Here is a 20,038-nt window from a genome sequence, read left to right on the forward strand (position 1 = left end):
ATGCAAAATCAAGCCTCAAAAGACTCAAGCTGATTCACAAGTAATTTAACTGCCTAGCAAATACCTCAAGACAGGCTTCAGGCTTCGTGGAGGATGTGGCATTTAAAATTGGATTAAAATTGAGTAGGATTTAGGTCCCACAGAATAAAATGGAGAGACATTTCAAGCAGCAGAAACCCAGCAACAAAGGTTGGAGACATCAAAACTCAGTTAATCCATTTAGACAGTAGCACTGTCCATATAGAAGGTAACATTAAGATCCAAGATGGTATTGTAAATTGGGGTGAACTTGTGGTAATCCCTGAGGTTCTCCTTCCCTTACCTCTCACATCCAATTCATTAAGTTTTGTCTACTCTACTTCCAAAATAACATTCTGAATCTTATATTTCCACTACTAAACCCAGTCCCAAAGTAACGTAAATTCTCAAATGATGAGTATAGGAGATTTGAATTCTAAAACATAGAGTATATACAGTCATTAAAATTAATGACATGATATTGGATTAGCTAGAAGTAAATACCTGAGGCGGGTCGCAGCAGCTCGGGCGGCGAAAGGAGCGGCGGAGGCCGGCAGCTCAGCTTCGTGGAGGATCTCGGCGCGCCGCGGCCCGCAGCACCCGGCAAGCGCCCGTTCCGCCGCTAGGATGCCGAAGAGGAAGGTCAGCTCGGCCGACGGCGCGGGGAAGGAGGAGCCCGAGAGGAGGTCGGCGAGGCTGTCAGCTAAGCCTGCTCCTGCGAAAGTGGAAGCGAAGCCAAAAAAGGCAGCGGGAAAGGATAAGTCTTCAGACAAAAAAGTGCAACCAAAAGGAAAAAGAGGAGCAAAGGGAAAGCAAGCTGAAATGGCTAACCAAGAAACTAAAGATTTACCTGCAGAAAATGGAGAAACTAAAAATGAAGAGAGTCCAGCCTCTGATGAAGCAGGAGAGAAAGAAGCCAAGTTTAATTAATCTCATATACCATGTCTTATCAGTGGTCCCTGTTTCTCCCTTCTTGTACAATCCAGAGGAATATTTTTATCAACTATTTTGTAAATGCAAGTTTTTTAGTAGCTCTAGAAGAAACATTTTTAAGAAGGAGATTGAAATCCCACCTCATCCCATTTTTTAAGTGTAAATGCCTTTTTTTAAGAGGAGAAATCATTTGCTGGTTGTTTATTTTTTGTTACAACCAGAAAATAGTGGGATATTGAATTATGGGAGGCTTTGACTGTCTTGGTTGTCAACTTTAACATTCCATAGGGTGGGGGGGTGGCAGTTTTTATACCCTGTAATACAACGCATACTAAATGATGATTTGGAGTCACAGTCTTGCATTTAATATGTCTTGAACATTTTAAATTACTTCTATTCCAATGTTTTTAGTAGAATTGTTTCTTAAAACTGCTCCCTGATCTTGGCTCTCCCTGTCAGAACTGTGTGTGCTCTGTAACATCTTTGGTTGTGGTCGTCCAGTTTTCCTAATAACTTTGTTATATGCTGTGAAAGATTGGAAATGTGAGTATTTAGTGTGTATGATATTAAATTGTGAATTAGTGGGACTTAACGATGTAACAGCTTATCAACATTTGAAGATATTGGTACTTGATATCTTCTTAGGGAAAACTTGCCTCCAAATTTTAAGCTGGAAAGTCACTGGAATAACTTTAGACAAGAATTACAACTCTATGGCTTTTTAGATTTTCGGTACATACATTAATTGTGTACAGATTGTTCATAATGTCTGTGTGCTGATCTTCAGAACAACCAATAAAATCTCAATTATGAAAGAAAAAAAAAAAAAAAAAGAAGTAAATACCTGAAACTACCAAACTCCAACCCAGCAGTCCGGACTCCTGAAGACAATTATATAATAATGTAGATTACAAGGGGTGACAGTGTGATTGTGAAGACCTTGTGGATCACACCCCCTTTATCTAGTGTATGGATGAGTGGAGGAATGGGGATAAAAACTAAAGGACAAATGGGGTGGGATGGGGGGATGATTTGGGTGTTCTTTTTTCACTTTTATTTTTTATTCTTGTTCTGGTTCTTTCTGATGTAAGGAAAATGTTCAGAGATAGATTGTGGTGATGAACGCATAACTATGTTATCATACTGTGGACAGTGGATTGTATATCATGGATGATTGTATGGTGTGTGAATGTATTTCAATAAAACTGAATTTAATAAAAAAAAAATAAAAATATATATAAATTAAGAGCAATGTTAACTCAGAAACAGTATCCAGATAAGTGTTTTATCACTTTCAATTTAGAGATAGCAATGGAAGAAACTAAGGAAATTGAATAAATGTGTGAACAGAAAAAAAAAAAAAAATTAATGACATGAAATTATATTCAAGGACAAAGAAAAATGTTCATGTATACATACATATATAAGCAAGTGAAAGTATCAATTTACAAAGCAGATCATATAAAATACAAAGGAAGCAAAGAAGGAAAACTGAAATTTAAGCAATAAAAGGATATTTGAAAGGAGAGAAGATGGGAAATTGTGATTGAAAGGATTGGAAAAACCAAAGGATTTCTAGGTTTTGTTGAGATTTGTGGCCATGAATTCAACATGAGAGTAAGTCTGCAAGGTGCAGGTATGGAATAGAGAAATATTGGACAAAAACAGGATTGGGATTTACAAAAAAAAAAAAGAACCTTTCTTGCCTTAAATGATGAATGAATTAATAAATATATTATTTATAAAACACATGTAAAAATTATAAATTATAGATAAAGACATTTTTCATTTCCTCAATACTTAATGATCTGCTAATTTTCTTTGTTTCTTTAGGTTTATTAAAGGATTAATCACATCATGATAAACTAAATATTTTTATGAAAATAAGCATATTCCAAATATATCATAAACTTTGCAATCAAGAGAACAAAAAACAAGTAAGTTGTCCCCATATTCAGGCTTGTTTGGCAAAGGAAGGGAGGGAGGGAGGAAGGGAGAAGGAGATAAGAGGGGAGAGGACAGAGGGAAGGATGGAAAGAAAAAGATTAATAGTCAGTTTATATTCAATTTCTTAAGTATACTTTCAGAAAATCAAAACAACTGCTAATTCAAACTTCATGATTCTTCAAGAAATAGAAGAAACTTCCAATTTAAAGTGGTTGATCATCACATCATTTTCACAAGCCCTATACTTGATTTTTTAAAGTCACAGTTTATGTTTAACTGACTGTTGTTAGGACCCCAAGATACATGGGAAGGGCTTTAGAAACCATAAAGTATCATGACAAGTATGATAATGGCATTGATAATGAGGATGATTGATGATGATAATGAGGAGAAAGAAGAAGAATGTGGTTGAACTGGAGGACCCAAATCAGTGTGTCACTTTTGACGTGCTGCAGCTACATTCAACATGTACAATAAATACTATAATCTGGAAATATCAATAGCAACTACAGTTGGCCAGTAATCTAGCCAAAAATTTCTCTCTAGATGTCCAATTTGGCCAGAGTCTTGTAGTCCCTATCTAATTCGTCTTTCTTTAGGATCGTAAATATTTGTTATATGGACTTGGCTGATGGTGAAAGAAAAAAAGTGATAGAAAACTGACTTGCTGAAAGATCATTACATTTGTAATGACTCAGCTCTCCATCTCATAATATAGTGATTAAACTATTAGAAAGCAAGCAGACTTCTTTATTTTTCCTATTTAACCTTAGCTGATTATTATCTGCAATTTAAGGATAATATGTATCTTTTGGCTACCATTTTCTGCATGCTCTTTACCTGGTAGTCACACAAGTGTTCTACATGTGACCTCTCACTTGGACCTCATAACAAGCATTTGTGGAGGCACCCTCCTAATTTTAGAGTTGAGAAACTGAAAGACAGAAAATGTAAGTAACTTTGCATCATAGGGCTGCAGAGAAGCTAGGCAACCCTGCATCCTAGAGCTGGCATGTCGAGCAGACAGGATTTAAACTCAGATCTGTCTCTTTGCCTCTTTTCATTTAACAAACATTTATTAAGCTTCTTTGCACCAAGCATAATGCTGGGTGCTAAAGCTACAAAGATTATTAATAGGATAAATGCCTAGCCCTTAAACAGTTCCCAACATGGTATGAGAAAGAAATAAGAAAACAGATAATTAGAGGACAGTATGTTAAGTGTTTAATCATGGAGAAACTAGTGCAGCTAGCTCATGTTTAGAAAACACTTACAAGAAGAAAAAAAAATCTGGGAAGAGTCTTAAAAGCTGAGTAGTACTAAACCAGGAGGAGAAGAAGGGAGATTGAAAAGTTGTGCTGTTTCACAACCAGAAGAATAAAGAATATTTGGAGAACAAATAAGTTGTTCGAGTATCTCTCAGTAGTGGTTCTCAGGTGAGAAAGGGAAGAATTAAGTCAGGATAGGAGAAACCTATTTAAGATGCATGAAGATTTCTTTTTTATGTGTAATAAAGTGGAGGCTTTACAGGCAATGACAACCATGAAATTTTCCAGTCAGTACCCTCTTCTTGTTACTCTTTGTGTGCCGAATGTTTCAGAATTTCTCTAAAAATCATAGACCAACTCAGCAATATGGTAAGGCATGTTTTCCAGTCACTAAAGTGTTATTCAATGCACATGAACATTATGGGACTACAGAAAAGTGGCTATTTTATATTTACAGAGAATTCTTACTTTTCCCCAAAATTTTCAGAATACGTATTTTCTCTTGTGAGATTAAAGAAGGAGTACACCAAGCTTTTATAGCTTCTCTGCAACATTCAAATGTTTTTCTGCACAAGTATGGTGTTAAAAAGTCACTTATTCTTCTCCTGGACACTGATCTGTTTACCTCCAGTGCTTTTCTGAAGGTAAATGGAAATGATAAGGAAACTTGAGCTCCATGTCCAAGGATAGAGATCAATTTTATTTCAGATACAAACAAGGAATGCAGAAGAAGATTATGAAAACACCACACCAACTTTCTAACAAAGAAAGATGTCGAAAGATGTTTTGAAACTGGATATGAAATTCATGGGAAAGAACGCTGATGGAGAGTTTATACTTTTACCCCGTTATGAGCCCCCAACACACCAGCACTGCTGGCACTTGGTGAAGAAACCCCTGAAGATAAATGAGTACCAGTGGCGATGGGGGTGGGGAATCCTGTCTGCTGTCTTCTGGAGAAATAAACAGGTTCGGTGTTTCAGCAGAAAAGTTTAGACACAGACTTTGTTCATGAAGCTGAAATGGTCCAATGAAGAAAGCCATACCAATCCTGGGAAAGCAATATAGGAGGTGGCACAGCTATAGAAAGAGTCCAAGAAGGAGAAACAATCACGTCAACTAGAGGAGGGGTCGAGCATCACTGGAGAATGAGGAACCAGACAGGAATCCACATGTGCACTTAGATTCTTGCTAATGATCTCCATTTTATGCTGTCTGCAGAATGGGCCCTGTGATAAATGGAGACATTTGATATTCAGGAGGCCTCTCCTAAGGGGACACATTAATGATTTATTATGGTAGGCTCCTGTATCCAGTCAGATCATCAGAAAGTCATAAACCAGGCCTGCAATAACTTGGATTCCTGACTCAATTCCAAACTCAATAAGTTTATCGCACATATAAAGGATCAGCAAACATTTAATGGGTACTAAGGATTCTAAGTATCAGGGACATGCTAATTAGCAAAAAGGCATGGCATTGTTCCTTGAAGAGCCTATAATCTCGTTGAAGAAGCAGACCAAAAATCAGTAATTTCAACACAATATAGTAAGTATACCAATAAAGTATGAACAGAGTGTCAGGAAAGCTGACTGAAAAGGCATTTGGCCCAGCCTGCATTTAGGTAAGACTTCTCGGAATTGATGCCTGACTTCAGTCTTGATGGATGAATATGATATATAGTCAGAAATATTAAGATACTTTTATGATAAAAGGCACAGCAGTCAGAAGAAATCTTTAGAAGATGGGAAACTGCGTGATGAGTGAAGAAAAAGCAACAGTTCATTGCAAGCATGGAGAGAAGGTATTAAAAAGAATATCAGGAGGCGGGGCAAGATGGCGGACTGGTGAGCTGTATGTTTTAGTTACTCCTCCAGGAAAGTAGGTAGAAAGCCAGGAACTGTGTGGACTGGACACCACAGAGCAATCTGACTTTGGGCATACTTCATACAACACTCATGAAAACGTCGAACTGCTGAGATCAGTGAAATCTGTAAGTTTTGCGGCCAGGGGACCCGCGCCCCTCCCTGCCAGGCTCAGTCCCGTGGGAGGAGGGGCTGTCAGCTCCGGGAAGGAGAAGGGAGAACTGCAGTGGCAGCCCTTATCGGAAACTCATTCTACTGATCCAAACTCCAACCATAGATAGACTGAGACCAGACACCAGAGAATCTGAGAGCAGCCAGCCCAGCAGAGAGGAGACAGGCATAGAGAAAAAACAACACGAAAAACTTCAAAATAAAAGCGGAGGATTTTTGGAGTTCTGGTGAACATAGAAAGGGGAAGGGCAGAGCTCAGGCCCTGAGGTGCATATGCAAATCCCGAAGAAAAGCTGATCTCTCTGCCCTGTGGACCTTTCCTTAATGGCCCTGGTTGCTTTGTCTCTTAGTATTTCAATAACACATTAGATCTCTGAGGAGGGCCCTTTTTTTTTTTTTTAATCCTTTTTTCTTTTTCTAAAACAATTACTCTAAGAAGCCCAATACAGAAAGCTTCAAAGACTTGCAATTTGGGCAGGTCAAGTCAAGAGCAAAACTAAGAGAGCTCTGAGACAAAAGGCAATAATCCAGTGGCTGAGAAAATTCACTAAACACCACAACTTCCCAAGAAAAGGGGGGGTGTCCGCTCATAGCCATCATCCTGGTGGACAGGAAACACTCCTGCCCATCGCCAGCCCCATAGCCCAGAGCTGCCCCAGATAACCCAGTGTGACGGAAGTGCTTCAAATAACAGGCACATATCACAAAACTGGGCGTGGACATTAGCCTTCCCTGCAACCTTAACTGATTGTCCCAGAGTTGGGAAGGTGGAGCAGTGTGAATTAACAAAGCCCCATTCAGCCATCATTTCAGCAGACTGGGAGCCTCCCTACACAGCCCAGCAGCCCAGAACTGCTCTGGGGGGACGGCACTCACCTGTGACATAGCACAGTCATCCCTCAACAGAGGACCCGGGGTGCACAGCCTGGAAGAGGGGCCCACTTGCAAGTCTCAGGAGCCATACGCCAATACCAAGGACTTGTGGGTCAGTGGCAGAGACAAACTGTGGCAGGACTGAACTGAAGGATTAGACTATTGCAGCAGCTTTAAAACTCTAGGATCACCAGGGAGATTTGATTGTTAGGGCCACCCCCCCTCCCTGACTGCCCAGAAACACGCCCCATATACAGGGCAGGCAACACCAACTACACACGCAAGCTTGGTACACCAATTGGACCCCACAAGACTCACTCCCCCACTCACCAAAAAGGCTAAGCAGGGGAGAACTGGCTTCTGGAGAACAGGTGGCTCGTGGACGCCACCTGCTGGTTAGTTAGAGAAAGTGTACTCCACGAAGCTGTAGATCTGATAAATTAGAGATAAGGACTTCAATTGGTCTAGAAATCCTAAAAGAACCCTATCAAGTTCAGCAAATGCCAGGAGGCCAAAAACAACAGAAAACTATAAAGCATATGAAAAAACCAGACGATATGGATAACCCAAGTCCAAGCACCCAAATCAAAAGATTAGAAGAGACACAGCACCTAGAGCAGCTACTCAAAGAACTAAAGATGAACAATGAGACCATAGTATGGGAGACAAAGGAAATCAAGAAGACCCTAGAAGAGCATAAAGAAGACATTGCAAGACTAAATAAAAAAATGGATGATCTTATGGAAATTAAAGAAACTGTTGACCAAATTAAAAAGATTCTGGACACTCATAGTACAAGACTAGAGGAAGTTGAACAATGAATCAGTGACCTGGAAGATGACAGAATGGAAAATGAAAGCATAAAAGAAAGAATGGGGAAAAAAATTGAAAAAATCGAAATGGACCTCAGGGATATGATAGATAATACGAAACGTCCGAATATAAGACTCATTGGTGTTCCAGAAGGGGAAGAAAAGGGTAAAGGTCTAGGAAGAGTATTCAAAGAAATTGTTGGGGAAAACTTCCCAAATCTTCTAAACAACATAAATACACAAATCATAAATGCTCAGTGAACTCCAAATAGAATAAATCCAAATAAACCCACCCCGAGACATATACTGATCACACTGTCAAACATGGAAGAGAAGGAGCAAGTTCTGAAAGCAGCAAGAGAAAAGCAATTCACCACATACAAAGGAAACAGCATAAGACTAAGTAGTGACTACTCAGCAGCCACCATGGAGGCGAGAAGGCAGTGGCACGATATATTTAAAATTCTGAGTGAGAAAAATTTCCAGCCAAGAATACTTTATCCAGCAAAGCTCTCCTTCAAATTTGAGGGAGAGCTTAAATTTTTCACAGACAAACAAATGCTGAGAGAATTTGCTAACAAGAGACCTGCCCTACTGGAGATACTCAAGGGAGCCCTACAGACAGAGAAACAAAGAAAGGACAGAGAGACTTGGAGAAAGGTTCAGTACTAAAGAGATTCGGTATGGGTACAATAAAGGATATTAATAGAGAGAGGGAAAAATATGACAAACATAAACCAAAGGATAAGATGGCTGATTCACGAAATGCCTTCACGGTTATAACGTTGAATGTAAATGGATTAAACTCCCCAATTAAAAGATATAGATTGGCAGAATGGATCAAAAAAAATGAACCATCAATATGTTGCATAAAAGAGACTCATCTTAGACACAGGGACACAAAGAAACTGAAAGTGAAAGGATGGAAAAAAATATTTCATGCAAGCTACAGCAAAAAGAAAGCAGGAGTAGCAATATTAATCTCAGATAAAATAGACTTCAAATGCAGGGATGTTTTGAGAGACAAAGAAGGCCACTACACACTAATAAAAGGGGCAATTCAGCAAGAAGAAATAACAATTGTAAATGTCTATGCACCCAATCAAGGTGCCACAAAATACATGAGAGAAACACTGGCAAAACTAAAGGAAGCAATTGATGTTTCCACAATAATTGTGGGAGACTTCAACACATCACTCTCTCCTATAGATAGATCAACCAGACAGAAGACCAATAACGAAATTGAAAACCTAAACAATCTGATAAATGAATTAGATTTAACAGACATATACAGGACATTACACCCCAAATCACCAGGATACACATACTTTTCTAGTGCTCACGGAACTTTCTCCAGAATAGATCATATGCTGGGACATAAAACAAGCCTCAATAAATTTAAAAAGATTGAAATTATTCAAAGCACATTCTCTGACCACAATGGAATATAATTAGAAGTCAATAACCATCAGAGACTTAGAAAATTCACAAATACCTGGAGGTTAAACAACACACTCCTAAACAATCAGTGGGTTAAAGAAGAAATAGCAAGAGAAATTGCTAAATATATAGAGACAAATGAAAATGAGAACACAACATACCAAAACCTATGGGATGCAGCAAAAGCAGTGCTAAGGGGGAAATTTATAGCACTAAACGCATATATTAAAAAGGAAGAAAGAGCCAAAATCAAAGAACTAATGGATCAACTGAAGAAGCTAGAAAATGAACAGCAAACCAATCCTAAACCACGTAGAAGAAAAGAAATAACAAGGATTAAAGCAGAAATAAATGACATAGAGAACAAAAAAACAATAGAGAGTATAAATATCACCAAAAGTTTGTTCTTTGAGAGGATCAACAAGATTGACAAGCCCCTAGCTAGACTGACAAAATCAAAAAGAGAGAAGACCCATATAAACAAAATAATGAATGAAAAAGGTGACATAACTGCAGATCCTGAAGAAATTAAAAAAATTATAAGAGGATATTATGAACAACTGTATGGCAACAAACTGGATAATGTAGAAGAAATGGACAATTTCCTGGAAACATATGAACAACCTAGACTGACCAGAGAAGAAATAGAAGACCTCAACCAACCCATCACAAGCAAAGAGATCCAATCAGTCATCAAAAATCTTCCCACAAATAAATGCCCAGGGCCAGATGGCTTCACAGGGGAATTCTACCAAACTTTCCAGAAAGAACTGACACCAATCTTACTCAAACTCTTTCAAAACATTGAAGAAAATGGAACACTACCTAACTCATTTTATGAAGCTAACATCAATCTAACACCCAAACCAGGCAAAGATGCTACAAAAAAGGAAAACTACCGGCCAATCTCCCTAATGAATATAGATGCAAAAATCCTCAACAAAATACTTGCAAATCGAATCCAAAGACACATTAAAAAAATCATACACCATGACCAAGTGGGGTTCATTCCAGGCATGCAAGGATGGTTCAACATAAGAAAATCAATCAATGTATTACAACACATTAACAAGTCAAAAGGGAAAAATCAATTGATCATCTCAATAGATGCTGAAAAAGCATTTGACAAAATCCAACATCCATTTTGATAAAAACACTTCAAAAGGTAGGAATTGAAGGAAACTTCCTCAACATGATAAAGAGCATATATGAAAAACCCACAGCCAGCATAGTACTCAATGGTGAGAGACTGAAGACTGAAAGCCTTCCCTCTAAGATCAGGAACAAGACAAGGATGCCCGCTGTCACCACTGTTATTCAACATTGTGCTGGAAGTGCTAGCCAGGGCAATCCGGCAAGACAAAGAAATAAAAGGCATCCAAATTGGAAAAGAAGAAGTAAAACTGTCGTTGTTTCCAGATGATATGATCTTATATCTAGAAAACCCTGAGAAATCGACGATACAGCTACTAGAGCTAATAAACAAATTTAGCAAAGTAGCGGGATACAAGGTTAATGCACATAAGTCAGTAATGTTTCTATATGCTAGAAATGAACAAACTGAAGAGACACTCAAGAAAAAGATACCATTTTCAATAGCAACTAAAAAAATCAAGTACCTAGGAATAAACTTAACCAAAGATGTAAAAGACCTATACAAAGAAAACTACATAACTCTACTAAAAGAAATAGAAGGGGACCTTAAAAGATGGAAAAATATTCCATGTTCATGGATAGGAAGGCTAAATGTCATTAAGATGTCAATTCTACCCAAACTCATCTACAGATTCAATGCAATCCCAATCAAAATTCCAACAACCTACTTTGCAGACTTGGAAAAGCTAGTTATCAAATTTATTTGGAAAGGGAAGATGCCTCGAATTGCTAAAGACACTCTAAAAAAGAAAAACGAAGTGGGAGGACTTACACTCCCTGACTTTGAAGCTTATTATAAAGCCACAGTTGCCAAAACAGCATGGTACTGGCACAAAGATAGACATATAAATCAATGGAATCGAATTGAGAATTCAGAGATAGACCCTCAGATCTATGGCCGACTGATCTTTGATAAGGCCCCCAAAGTCACTGAACTGAGCCATAACGGTCTTTTCAACAAATGGGGCTGGGAGAGTTGGATATCCATATCCAAAAGAATGAAAGAGGACCCCTACCTCACCCCCTACACAAAAATTAACTCAAAATGGACCAAAGATCTCAATATAAAAGAAAGTACCATAAAACTCCTAGAAGATAATGTAGGAAAACATCTTCAAGACCTTGTATTAGGCGGCCACTTCCTAGACTTTACACCCAAAGCACAAGCAACAAAAGAGAAAACAGATAAATGGGAACTCCTCAAACTTAGAAGTTTCTGCACCTCAAAGGAATTTCTCAAAAAGGTAAAGAGGCAGCCAACTCAATGGGAAAAAATTTTTGGAAACCATGTATCTGACAAAAGACTGATATCTTGCATATATAAAGAAATCCTACAACTCAATGACAATAGTACAGACAGCCCAATTATAAAATGGGCAAAAGATATGAAAAGACAGTTCTCTGAAGAGGAAATACAAATGGCCAAGAAACACATGAAAAAATGTTCAGCTTCACTAGCTATTAGAGAGATGCAAATTAAGACCACAATGAGATACCATCTAACACCGGTTAGAATGGCTGCCATTAAACAAACAGGAAACTACAAATGCTGGAGGGGATGTGGAGAAATTGGAACTCTTATTCATTGTTGGTGGGACTGTATAATGGTTCAGCCACTCTGGAAGTCAGTCTGGCAGTTCCTTAGAAAACTAGATATAGAGTTACCATTCGATTCACCAATTGCACTTCTCGGTATATACCCGGAAGATCGGAAAGCAGTGACACGAACAGATATCTGCACGCCAATGTTCATAGCAGCATTATTCACAATTGCCAAGAGATGGAAACAACCCAAATGTCCTTCAACAGATGAGTGGATAAATAAAATGTGGTATATACACACGATGGAATACTACGCGGCAGTAAGAAGGAACGATCTCGTGAAACATATGACAACATGGATGAACCTTGAAGACATTATGCTGAGTGAAATAAGCCAGGCACAAAAAGAGAAATATTATATGCTACCACTAATGTGAACTTTGAAAAATGTAAAACAAATGGTTTATAATGTAGAATGTAGGGGAACTAGCAATAGAGAGCAATTAAGGAAGGGGGAACAATAATCCAAGAAGAACAGATAAGCTATTTAACGTTCTGGGGATGCCCAGGAATGACTATGGTCTGTTAATTTCTGATGGATATAGTAGGAACAAGTTCACAGAAATGTTGCTATATTATGTAACTTTCTTTGGGTAAAGTAGGAACATGTTGGAAGTTAAGCAGTTATCTTAGGTTAGTTGTCTTTTTCTTACTCCCTTGTCATGGTCTCTTTGAAATGTTCTTTTATTGTATGTTTGTTTTCTTTTTAACTTTTTTTTCATACAGTTGATTTAAAAAAGAAGGGAAAGTTAAAAAAAAAAAAAAGAAAAAGAAAAACAAGGAAAAAAAAAAGATGTAGTGCCCCCTTGAGGAGCCTGTGGAGAATGCAGGGGTATTCGCCTACCCCACCTCCATGGTTGCTAACATGACCACAGACATAGGGGACTGGTGGTTTGATGGGTTGAGCCCTCTACCATAAGTTTTACCCTTGGTAAGACGGTTGCTGCAAAGGAGAGGCTAGGCCTCCCTATGGTTGTGCCTAAGAGCCTCCTCCCGAATGCCTCTTTGTTGCTCAGATGTGGCCCTCTCTCTCTGGCTAAGCCAACTTGAAAGGTGAAATCACTGCCCTCCCCCCTACGTGGGATCAGACACCCAGGGGAGTGAATCTCCCTGGCAACGTGGAATATGACTCCCGGGGAAGAATGTAGACCCGGCATCGTGGGATGGAGAACATCTTCTTGACCAAAAGGGGGATGTGAAAGGAAATGAAATAAGCTTCAGTGGCAGAGAGATTCCAAAAGAAGCCGAGAGGTCACTCTGGTGGGCACTCTTACACACACTTTAGACAACCCTTTTTAGGTTCCAAAGAATTGGGGTAGCTGGTGGTGGATACCTGAAACTATCAAACTACAACCCAGAACCCATGAATCTCGAAGATGGTTGTATAAAAATGTAGCTTATGAGGGGTGACAATGGGATTGGGAAAGCCATAAGGACCACACTCCACTTTGTCTAGTTTATGGATGGATGAGTAGAAAAATAGGGGAAGGAAACAAACAGACAAAGGTACCCAGTGTTCTTTTTTACTTCAATTGCTCTTTTTCACTCTAATTATTATTCTTGTTATTTTTGTGTGTGTGCTAATGAAGGTGCCAGGGATTGATTTAGGTGATGAATGTACAACTATGTAATGGTACTGTAAACAATCAAAAGTACCATTTGTTTTGTATGACTGCGTGGTATGTGAATATATCTCAATAAAATGAAGATTAAAAAAAAAAAAAAAAAGAATATCAGGTCACCCTGTTCAAGACAGTGGAGTGAGGTGCTTCAGGGCTCCAACAACCACCAGAACTTGGCAGAAACATCTTTCACAAAGCTCCAGAAAACACTTAAATAACTGCAGTAACAGAGAAAGTGCTGAATCAAGAAAAAGGCTACTTAAAAGTGGCAGAGAGGTCACTCTGGAGGGCATTCTTACGTGCTATATAGATATCCCTTTTTAGGTTTTAGTGTATTGGAATAGCTAGAAGGAAATACCTGGAACTGTGGAAATGCAACCCAGTAGCCTTGATTCTTGAAGACGATTGTGTAACTATGTAGCTGACATGGTGTGACTGTGTGATTGTGAAAACCTGGTGGCTAACACTCCCTTTGTCAAGTGTATGGACAGATGAGTAGGAAAAGGGGACAAAAACTAAATGAAAAATAGGGTAGGATGGGGGAAAGGAATGCTTCGGGTGTTTTTTTTTACTTTTATTTTTATTCTTATTTTTATTCTTTTTGGCATATGGAAAATGTTCAAAAATTGATTGGAATGATGAATGCACTATATGTTGGTACTGTGAACAGTTAATTGTACACTGTGGGTGATTGTATGGTATGTGAATATATCTCAATAAAACTGAATTTTTTTAAAAAAAGTGGTAGGATCTCTCTCTCAGCCGTAAACTCACTGCCCTCTCCCCTAAGTGGGACATGACTCCCAGGGGTGTAAGTTGCCGTGGCAACACAAGACATGAGTCCCAGGGATGAGCCTGACCCTGGCATCATGGATTGAGAAAACCTTCTTGATCAAAAGGGGGAAAAGAAATGAAACAAAATCAAGTTTCAGTGGCTAAAAGATTTCAAATAGAGTCACGAGGTCATTCTTTAGGTTATTCTTATGTATTATATAGATATTCCTTTTTAGTGTCTAGGGTATTAGAATAGCTAGAAGGAAATACCTGAAACTGTTGAACTGTAATGCCATAGTCTTGATTCTTGATGATGATTGTATAACTATATCGCTCTTAAGGTGTGACCATGTGATTGCAAAAACCTTGTGACTGACGCTCCCTTTATCCAGTGTATGGGCAAAAGAGTAATAAAGTAAAACAAAAAAATATGTAAATAATAGGGAGAGATAAGAGGTATGGGGTGTTTGGGGTGTTCTTTTTATTTTTATCTTTACTTTTTATTTTAGAGTAATGAAAATGTTCTAAGGTTGATTATGGCAATGAATGCACAACTATATGATGATAGTGTGAGCCACTGGTTGTATACTTCTGATGGATTATATGGTGTGTGAATATATCTCAATAAAATTGCATTAACAATTTTTAAAAAGTGGTAGGATCTCCTGGCACCATGACTTGCCCCTCCCTTACCCCTCACTGGCTGGGTGTGGAGCTGCCCCATGTAGCCAGTGTGGATCTCCAGTCCTGGTTCCAAAAGGAGCAGAGTAACCTCATGCACATACTAAGAGCATGTATGCCTGGCCCAATCTCTCTGGTGGTGACCTGAGGGACTCATTGCCCCAGAGTTTGCCCTTTGTGTAGAAGGCAGCTCAGAGAGCTCTCCTACAGAACAGTCAAGTCATGCTGCCTGGGGCAGGGGATTGTTGGCTATAGGACATAGAGTGCAGTGACAGGACTGAGAGGAAACTGTTTCCTAGGGAAAGGAGGACATTTGGAATTGGAATTGTGTAAAAGGGGGGATTTCTAGGGCCACGTGCATGTGTCCAAGATAAGCTGCATGCACAGAAAGGAGCATGCTTTAGCCTGGAGTTATTCTCTCAACTGCTTATAACTCCAACAGGTCAATGTGCAAAAACTGGGAAGGGTTTTATCATTTTTTCTTCTTCTTTTTTTTTTTTTTTTTTTTTTTTGTTGTTGTTGTTAGTTCTTAGCAATCAAGGAAGGCTCTGTCATAATAGTAACTGGATATAAGCTTAAGGAACAACACCACAGAGTGTACATTCCAACAATAACATATTAAAATATCAAAATGTCCATGTTTCAGCAAAAGATCACAAAATATATAAAGAAATAGGAAGTAATGGCTCAGGCCAAGGAGAAGATTAAAACAGTAGAAACCGTCAATGAAGAGGAACAGATCTGGTCCTAAATATGCTCAAAGAGATAAAAGAAAACTTGGACAAAGGACTAAAGGAAATCAGGAAAACAACAGATGAACACAAAGACAATATCAATATAGAGATGGAAATTATGAATAGGAACCTAAACAGAGCTGAAAACTGCAGTAACAGAAATTTAAAATTACCCTTCAATAGCTATTGGAGCTAGCAGAAGAAAGAATCAAGACAGTTGAAGTCATTCAGTCTGAGGAGCATCGTAGATTTTGAACTCTTAGAGCAAGGGTTGGCAACCTACAGCCTGTGGTCCAAATCTGGCCCATTGCCTGTTTTTGTACAGCCCAGTGAGCTAAGAATGGTTTTTACATTTTTAAATGGTTGGGGGAAAAAAAACTCAAAAGAAGAATATTTCATGATGTGAAAACTAACTCAAATTTCTGTGTCCATAAATAAAGTCAGCCACACTCACTCATTTATGAGGCTGCTTTTACACAGCAATGGCAGATTGAGTTGTCACACCAGAGACCATTCCAATCCCTCTCTTAGAGGGCAAAGATTATATGCTGTTGTTTATTAAATTCCCATTGTCTGGTCCATTGCAGGTGCTTAGTGAATATTTGTTTAACAATTAAACATTTCCTTCAAGTGTTAGATTTGGGAAAGTAAAATATTTTGTAAAATCCCTTTAATGGAAGTCAGAACAATGGTTTCCTTTGGGTTGAATAATGACTGAGGGGCATGAACACAAGAGAAGCTTCTGGGGTCCTGGAAACAATTTATATTGTGATTTGGGTGGTGGTGAAGATGTGTTCACTCTGTAAAAATTCCAGGAGTTGAACATTTATTTCCTGTGTGCTTTTCTGTGTGTGTACTATGTTTCAATAAACAGTCTAACAAAAGGAAATTGAAATGATTAGAATATTTCTAAAGATCCCTTCATCTCTAAAAATTCTGTAACTCTAAGCAGAATCCATTAAATAAAAAGAGCATTCTGATGACCCATACATGACCAGAGCTCATGTGTCATTCTGGACCATGGGTGGGAGTAGGTTATCAGCACCAAGTAAGCTAGAATGGAAGCTAGAATCAGGTATCTGCTCTTCCCAGCTCTTTAAATATCTCTGGAAGAATTTAAAGGCCATTCCAGGCAAGAGCTTTCCTCTGCTCCAAAATTCAACCAAGCTCTTTTCCCGCTTTTCACTTTTCCTATCTCTTCTCCCCAACTCTTCATTCCTTGGCTACTCCCATTCTCAATACTTGTTTCAGTTTTGCCTTATTTTGTGGATTCTCTTCTCCTACTTCCTGATACTATTTTGTCTTACTTGATTCTAAATTTTTCATATCCCCTCAATTTCAGCCAACCTGGCTCCTGCAACAAACTAGGTCTGGATGAGAGAAAGTCGGGCTGCAGATTAACACACACAGGAGCTGGACAAGCCTCTGGCCATCTCAGCAGCGGAGGGTCTAGGATGCAGGAAAAATAGATGCACAGAGCAAAGATGGGAGCAGGCCTGGCCTGAGGTCTGCAGCTGAATAATCGGAACTGGTACTCAGGCAAGACTTATAGGGGCAGTCACCTTTTAAATATTTTTAAAAAGGGAAAATGTATGCATAGTCCAGGAATCTTAACAGGAGGCACAAAGAGACTTGGAAGTCGAGGGCAAGAATTCAGGCACTGACTGAGCATCAGTGATCAGAATCATGAAAGATGAATATGCAAGAGGCACAGGAGCAGGCAGCCATCTGATTTATCTTCAGATTTCCTATGGGGTTATGTGAAAGCAAAAACCGGTCCCCAAAAAGGCTGCTCTGAAGCCTGAAGGTGAAGGTGATTCAAAGAACAAACAACTGGAAGAGAGGACACCTTGGGAGCCAGGGATAGGTTTGCTTCTCAGTCACAGTAGTTTCTTTTTGTGCTCTTTGAGATTTATACTTTCTACTGTAGTATACTACATTTTATTATAGTAATATCTACAAACTAGTCACCAGTGCTCCTTTAGTTGTCAGTGATTCCACATATGAGCCAGAATCATAAAAACTTATGAAAAAAATGGTTTGCTAAAATTTTAATTAATAAACAAGACCTCAAGTGGGAATTTTTTTACTTATTTCTATGAGCAAACTACTCATTTACATGCAGTAAATACTAATCTCTTACCTGTTCTTCAAGCAAATTCCCAAGGATATCTATTAATAAATACTTCATTCCTCAAGTGACTGTGTTGCAGTTGAAAGTATGAGAAGAGCTTGTCTTTATTTTCAAGCATTATTTACTTCCACCTTTCTGTGAAATAGACTAACTTGACCTCCCCATGAATCTGAATTATTAAAATTTTTCTAATGAAAATTATCTCTTTTGTCTTTTGAGTTGTAAAGTATTTAAAAAGTTGATCAGGTCATTTAAAAATTACTCATTCTCTGCAAGTCAGAACTATTGATGTTTAATGTTAAATTGAGTTCAAAGAAGTCAGAAATAGAAAACTAAATTTAATAGACTTTTTTGTATTTTATTGCTTGGCTTTAAAACTATGCCTTATGCCTTGGACAAATGGCTCAAATCCAGAGTAAAACCAGGAGATAATAGTTCTGGGACTGAAAAACCATTTACTATTGTGCATTAGGTTTAAATTTGGTGAGTTAGTATTTAAATATTTTACTCTTTCTTCACAAAGAAGAATGTGAATTTATAAGAAATTGCACCAATACCAACTATAAGATTAAAATGCTGTTACTGTTAAGTTTTCTCTACAAGCATAACATGAATAAAGGAATTGCACCAAAACTGTACCACGCTCCCCATGCACTCTTGCAAAGACCTCAGTAACAGAAACCTAGAATAAATGAGATTTAAAACCTGACTAAAACTACTCTCTAGAGCAAGATTTCTTATCTTGTTGTCCATGCAAAGGAAATTGGTAAAGGCCCTAAAACTGTCCTCTTTTCTTCCATTAAATATATTAAACCCTTATATTATAATGCATCTTTAAAAATTCAAGTATTCTGCCATCTTTGTGAATTTGATTCTTCATCTAGTTGTTTCTGCTAACTTTTGCTCAAGATGGTTTGTTTCTCCAAGTGCCTTTAATATATTTTTATGAGTGCATGTTCTTTGGAACTTTATCAGTAGGACTTCTTTAAGGCCTCAGTTTAAAGTGTGTTCCTCCAGAGAGGATCTGAGTTTATTTTGGCTGGAAATCTGTGTGTATTACCAACCCAGGACAACCTTCCCTATATTTACAGATTTAAAATTTTAAAACATTTTAACCAACAGTGTAGTCGCTCTGTACTTTTACTCCAGGATCCAGGAGGAGGGGGAATACCTCCTGTGGGACTTGAACCTCACAAAGTAGAGAGTAAGAGTGAGAGCAGCTGAAACCATACAATGCTGTAAAATCTTCTGCTCTGACTGGCATACTGTCACCTCCACCCACATTTCATTGGCCAAAACAAGTCATACAGCCAAGCCTGATATAAGTGGTGTGGGAAAGTATGTTCCTCCCAAGGAAAGCACTGGAAGCACATGGCAGTGGGTGGAAATGAACAATCCTTTTACAACAGGGAAAATGAATAATTGGGAACAGTGATACAGTCTTCCACAAAAGTTGTCACAAGTGGAAAAGCAAATTTGGAAAGTAAGATGATGTAGTCACATCAGACATGTTGTGTTTGAAATGTCAGACAGACATCCAAGCAGAGGTGCTGGATATATGAGTAGGAAGTCCAGGAGAAAAATCTGGATGAGAGAGATATATTTTAGAATTGTTGACATTTAAAATGATGGTTGAAATCTTACAGAAGTAAATGAAATCTTTCAGGGACAAGAGGGTAGATTTGTGATTTGAACATTGACATTTGCTTTCTCCCAGTTTTTCTCAAAACATATAGCTCTCCCGATCATTCATTTTCCAATTTTTAATGGAGATCAAGAAACAGTTCTCAAGTCCAAGTGTGATAAGTGATAACTGATGCTTGGCCTCAGTGAGCAGGATCCAAAGAGAGGGGTAGGTGGAAGAGACAGTGAATATCCTGAACAAATGAGTAGCTGGCACGCAGCTCCAGCTAACTATCACCAGATGGAAATACCAACCCTGTTGGTCAGATAGTCCAGTTTTTCAGGAAAATCTGAAAACTGAGATTTAATGTAAAATCTCCAGATTT

At 38.4% G+C, this 20,038-nt stretch overlaps 1 protein-coding gene across 1 annotated transcript; it reads left to right on the forward strand.

Annotated features, from left to right (window-relative positions):
- The first annotated feature begins 558 nt into the window (after positions 1 to 558).
- LOC119539989 (non-histone chromosomal protein HMG-14-like) lies at positions 559 to 1,250 on the forward strand. The gene has a single exon (XM_037843933.1). It carries the CDS (start codon positions 646 to 648, stop codon positions 946 to 948), a length of 303 nt encoding a protein of 100 aa, XP_037699861.1. The 5' UTR covers positions 559 to 645; the 3' UTR covers positions 949 to 1,250.
- Positions 1,251 to 20,038: the final 18,788 nt, after the last annotated feature.

The sequence above is a fragment of the Choloepus didactylus genome, chromosome 7 (assembly GCF_015220235.1).
Source record: "Choloepus didactylus isolate mChoDid1 chromosome 7, mChoDid1.pri, whole genome shotgun sequence".
NCBI classification, from domain to species: Eukaryota; Metazoa; Chordata; class Mammalia; order Pilosa; family Megalonychidae; genus Choloepus; species Choloepus didactylus.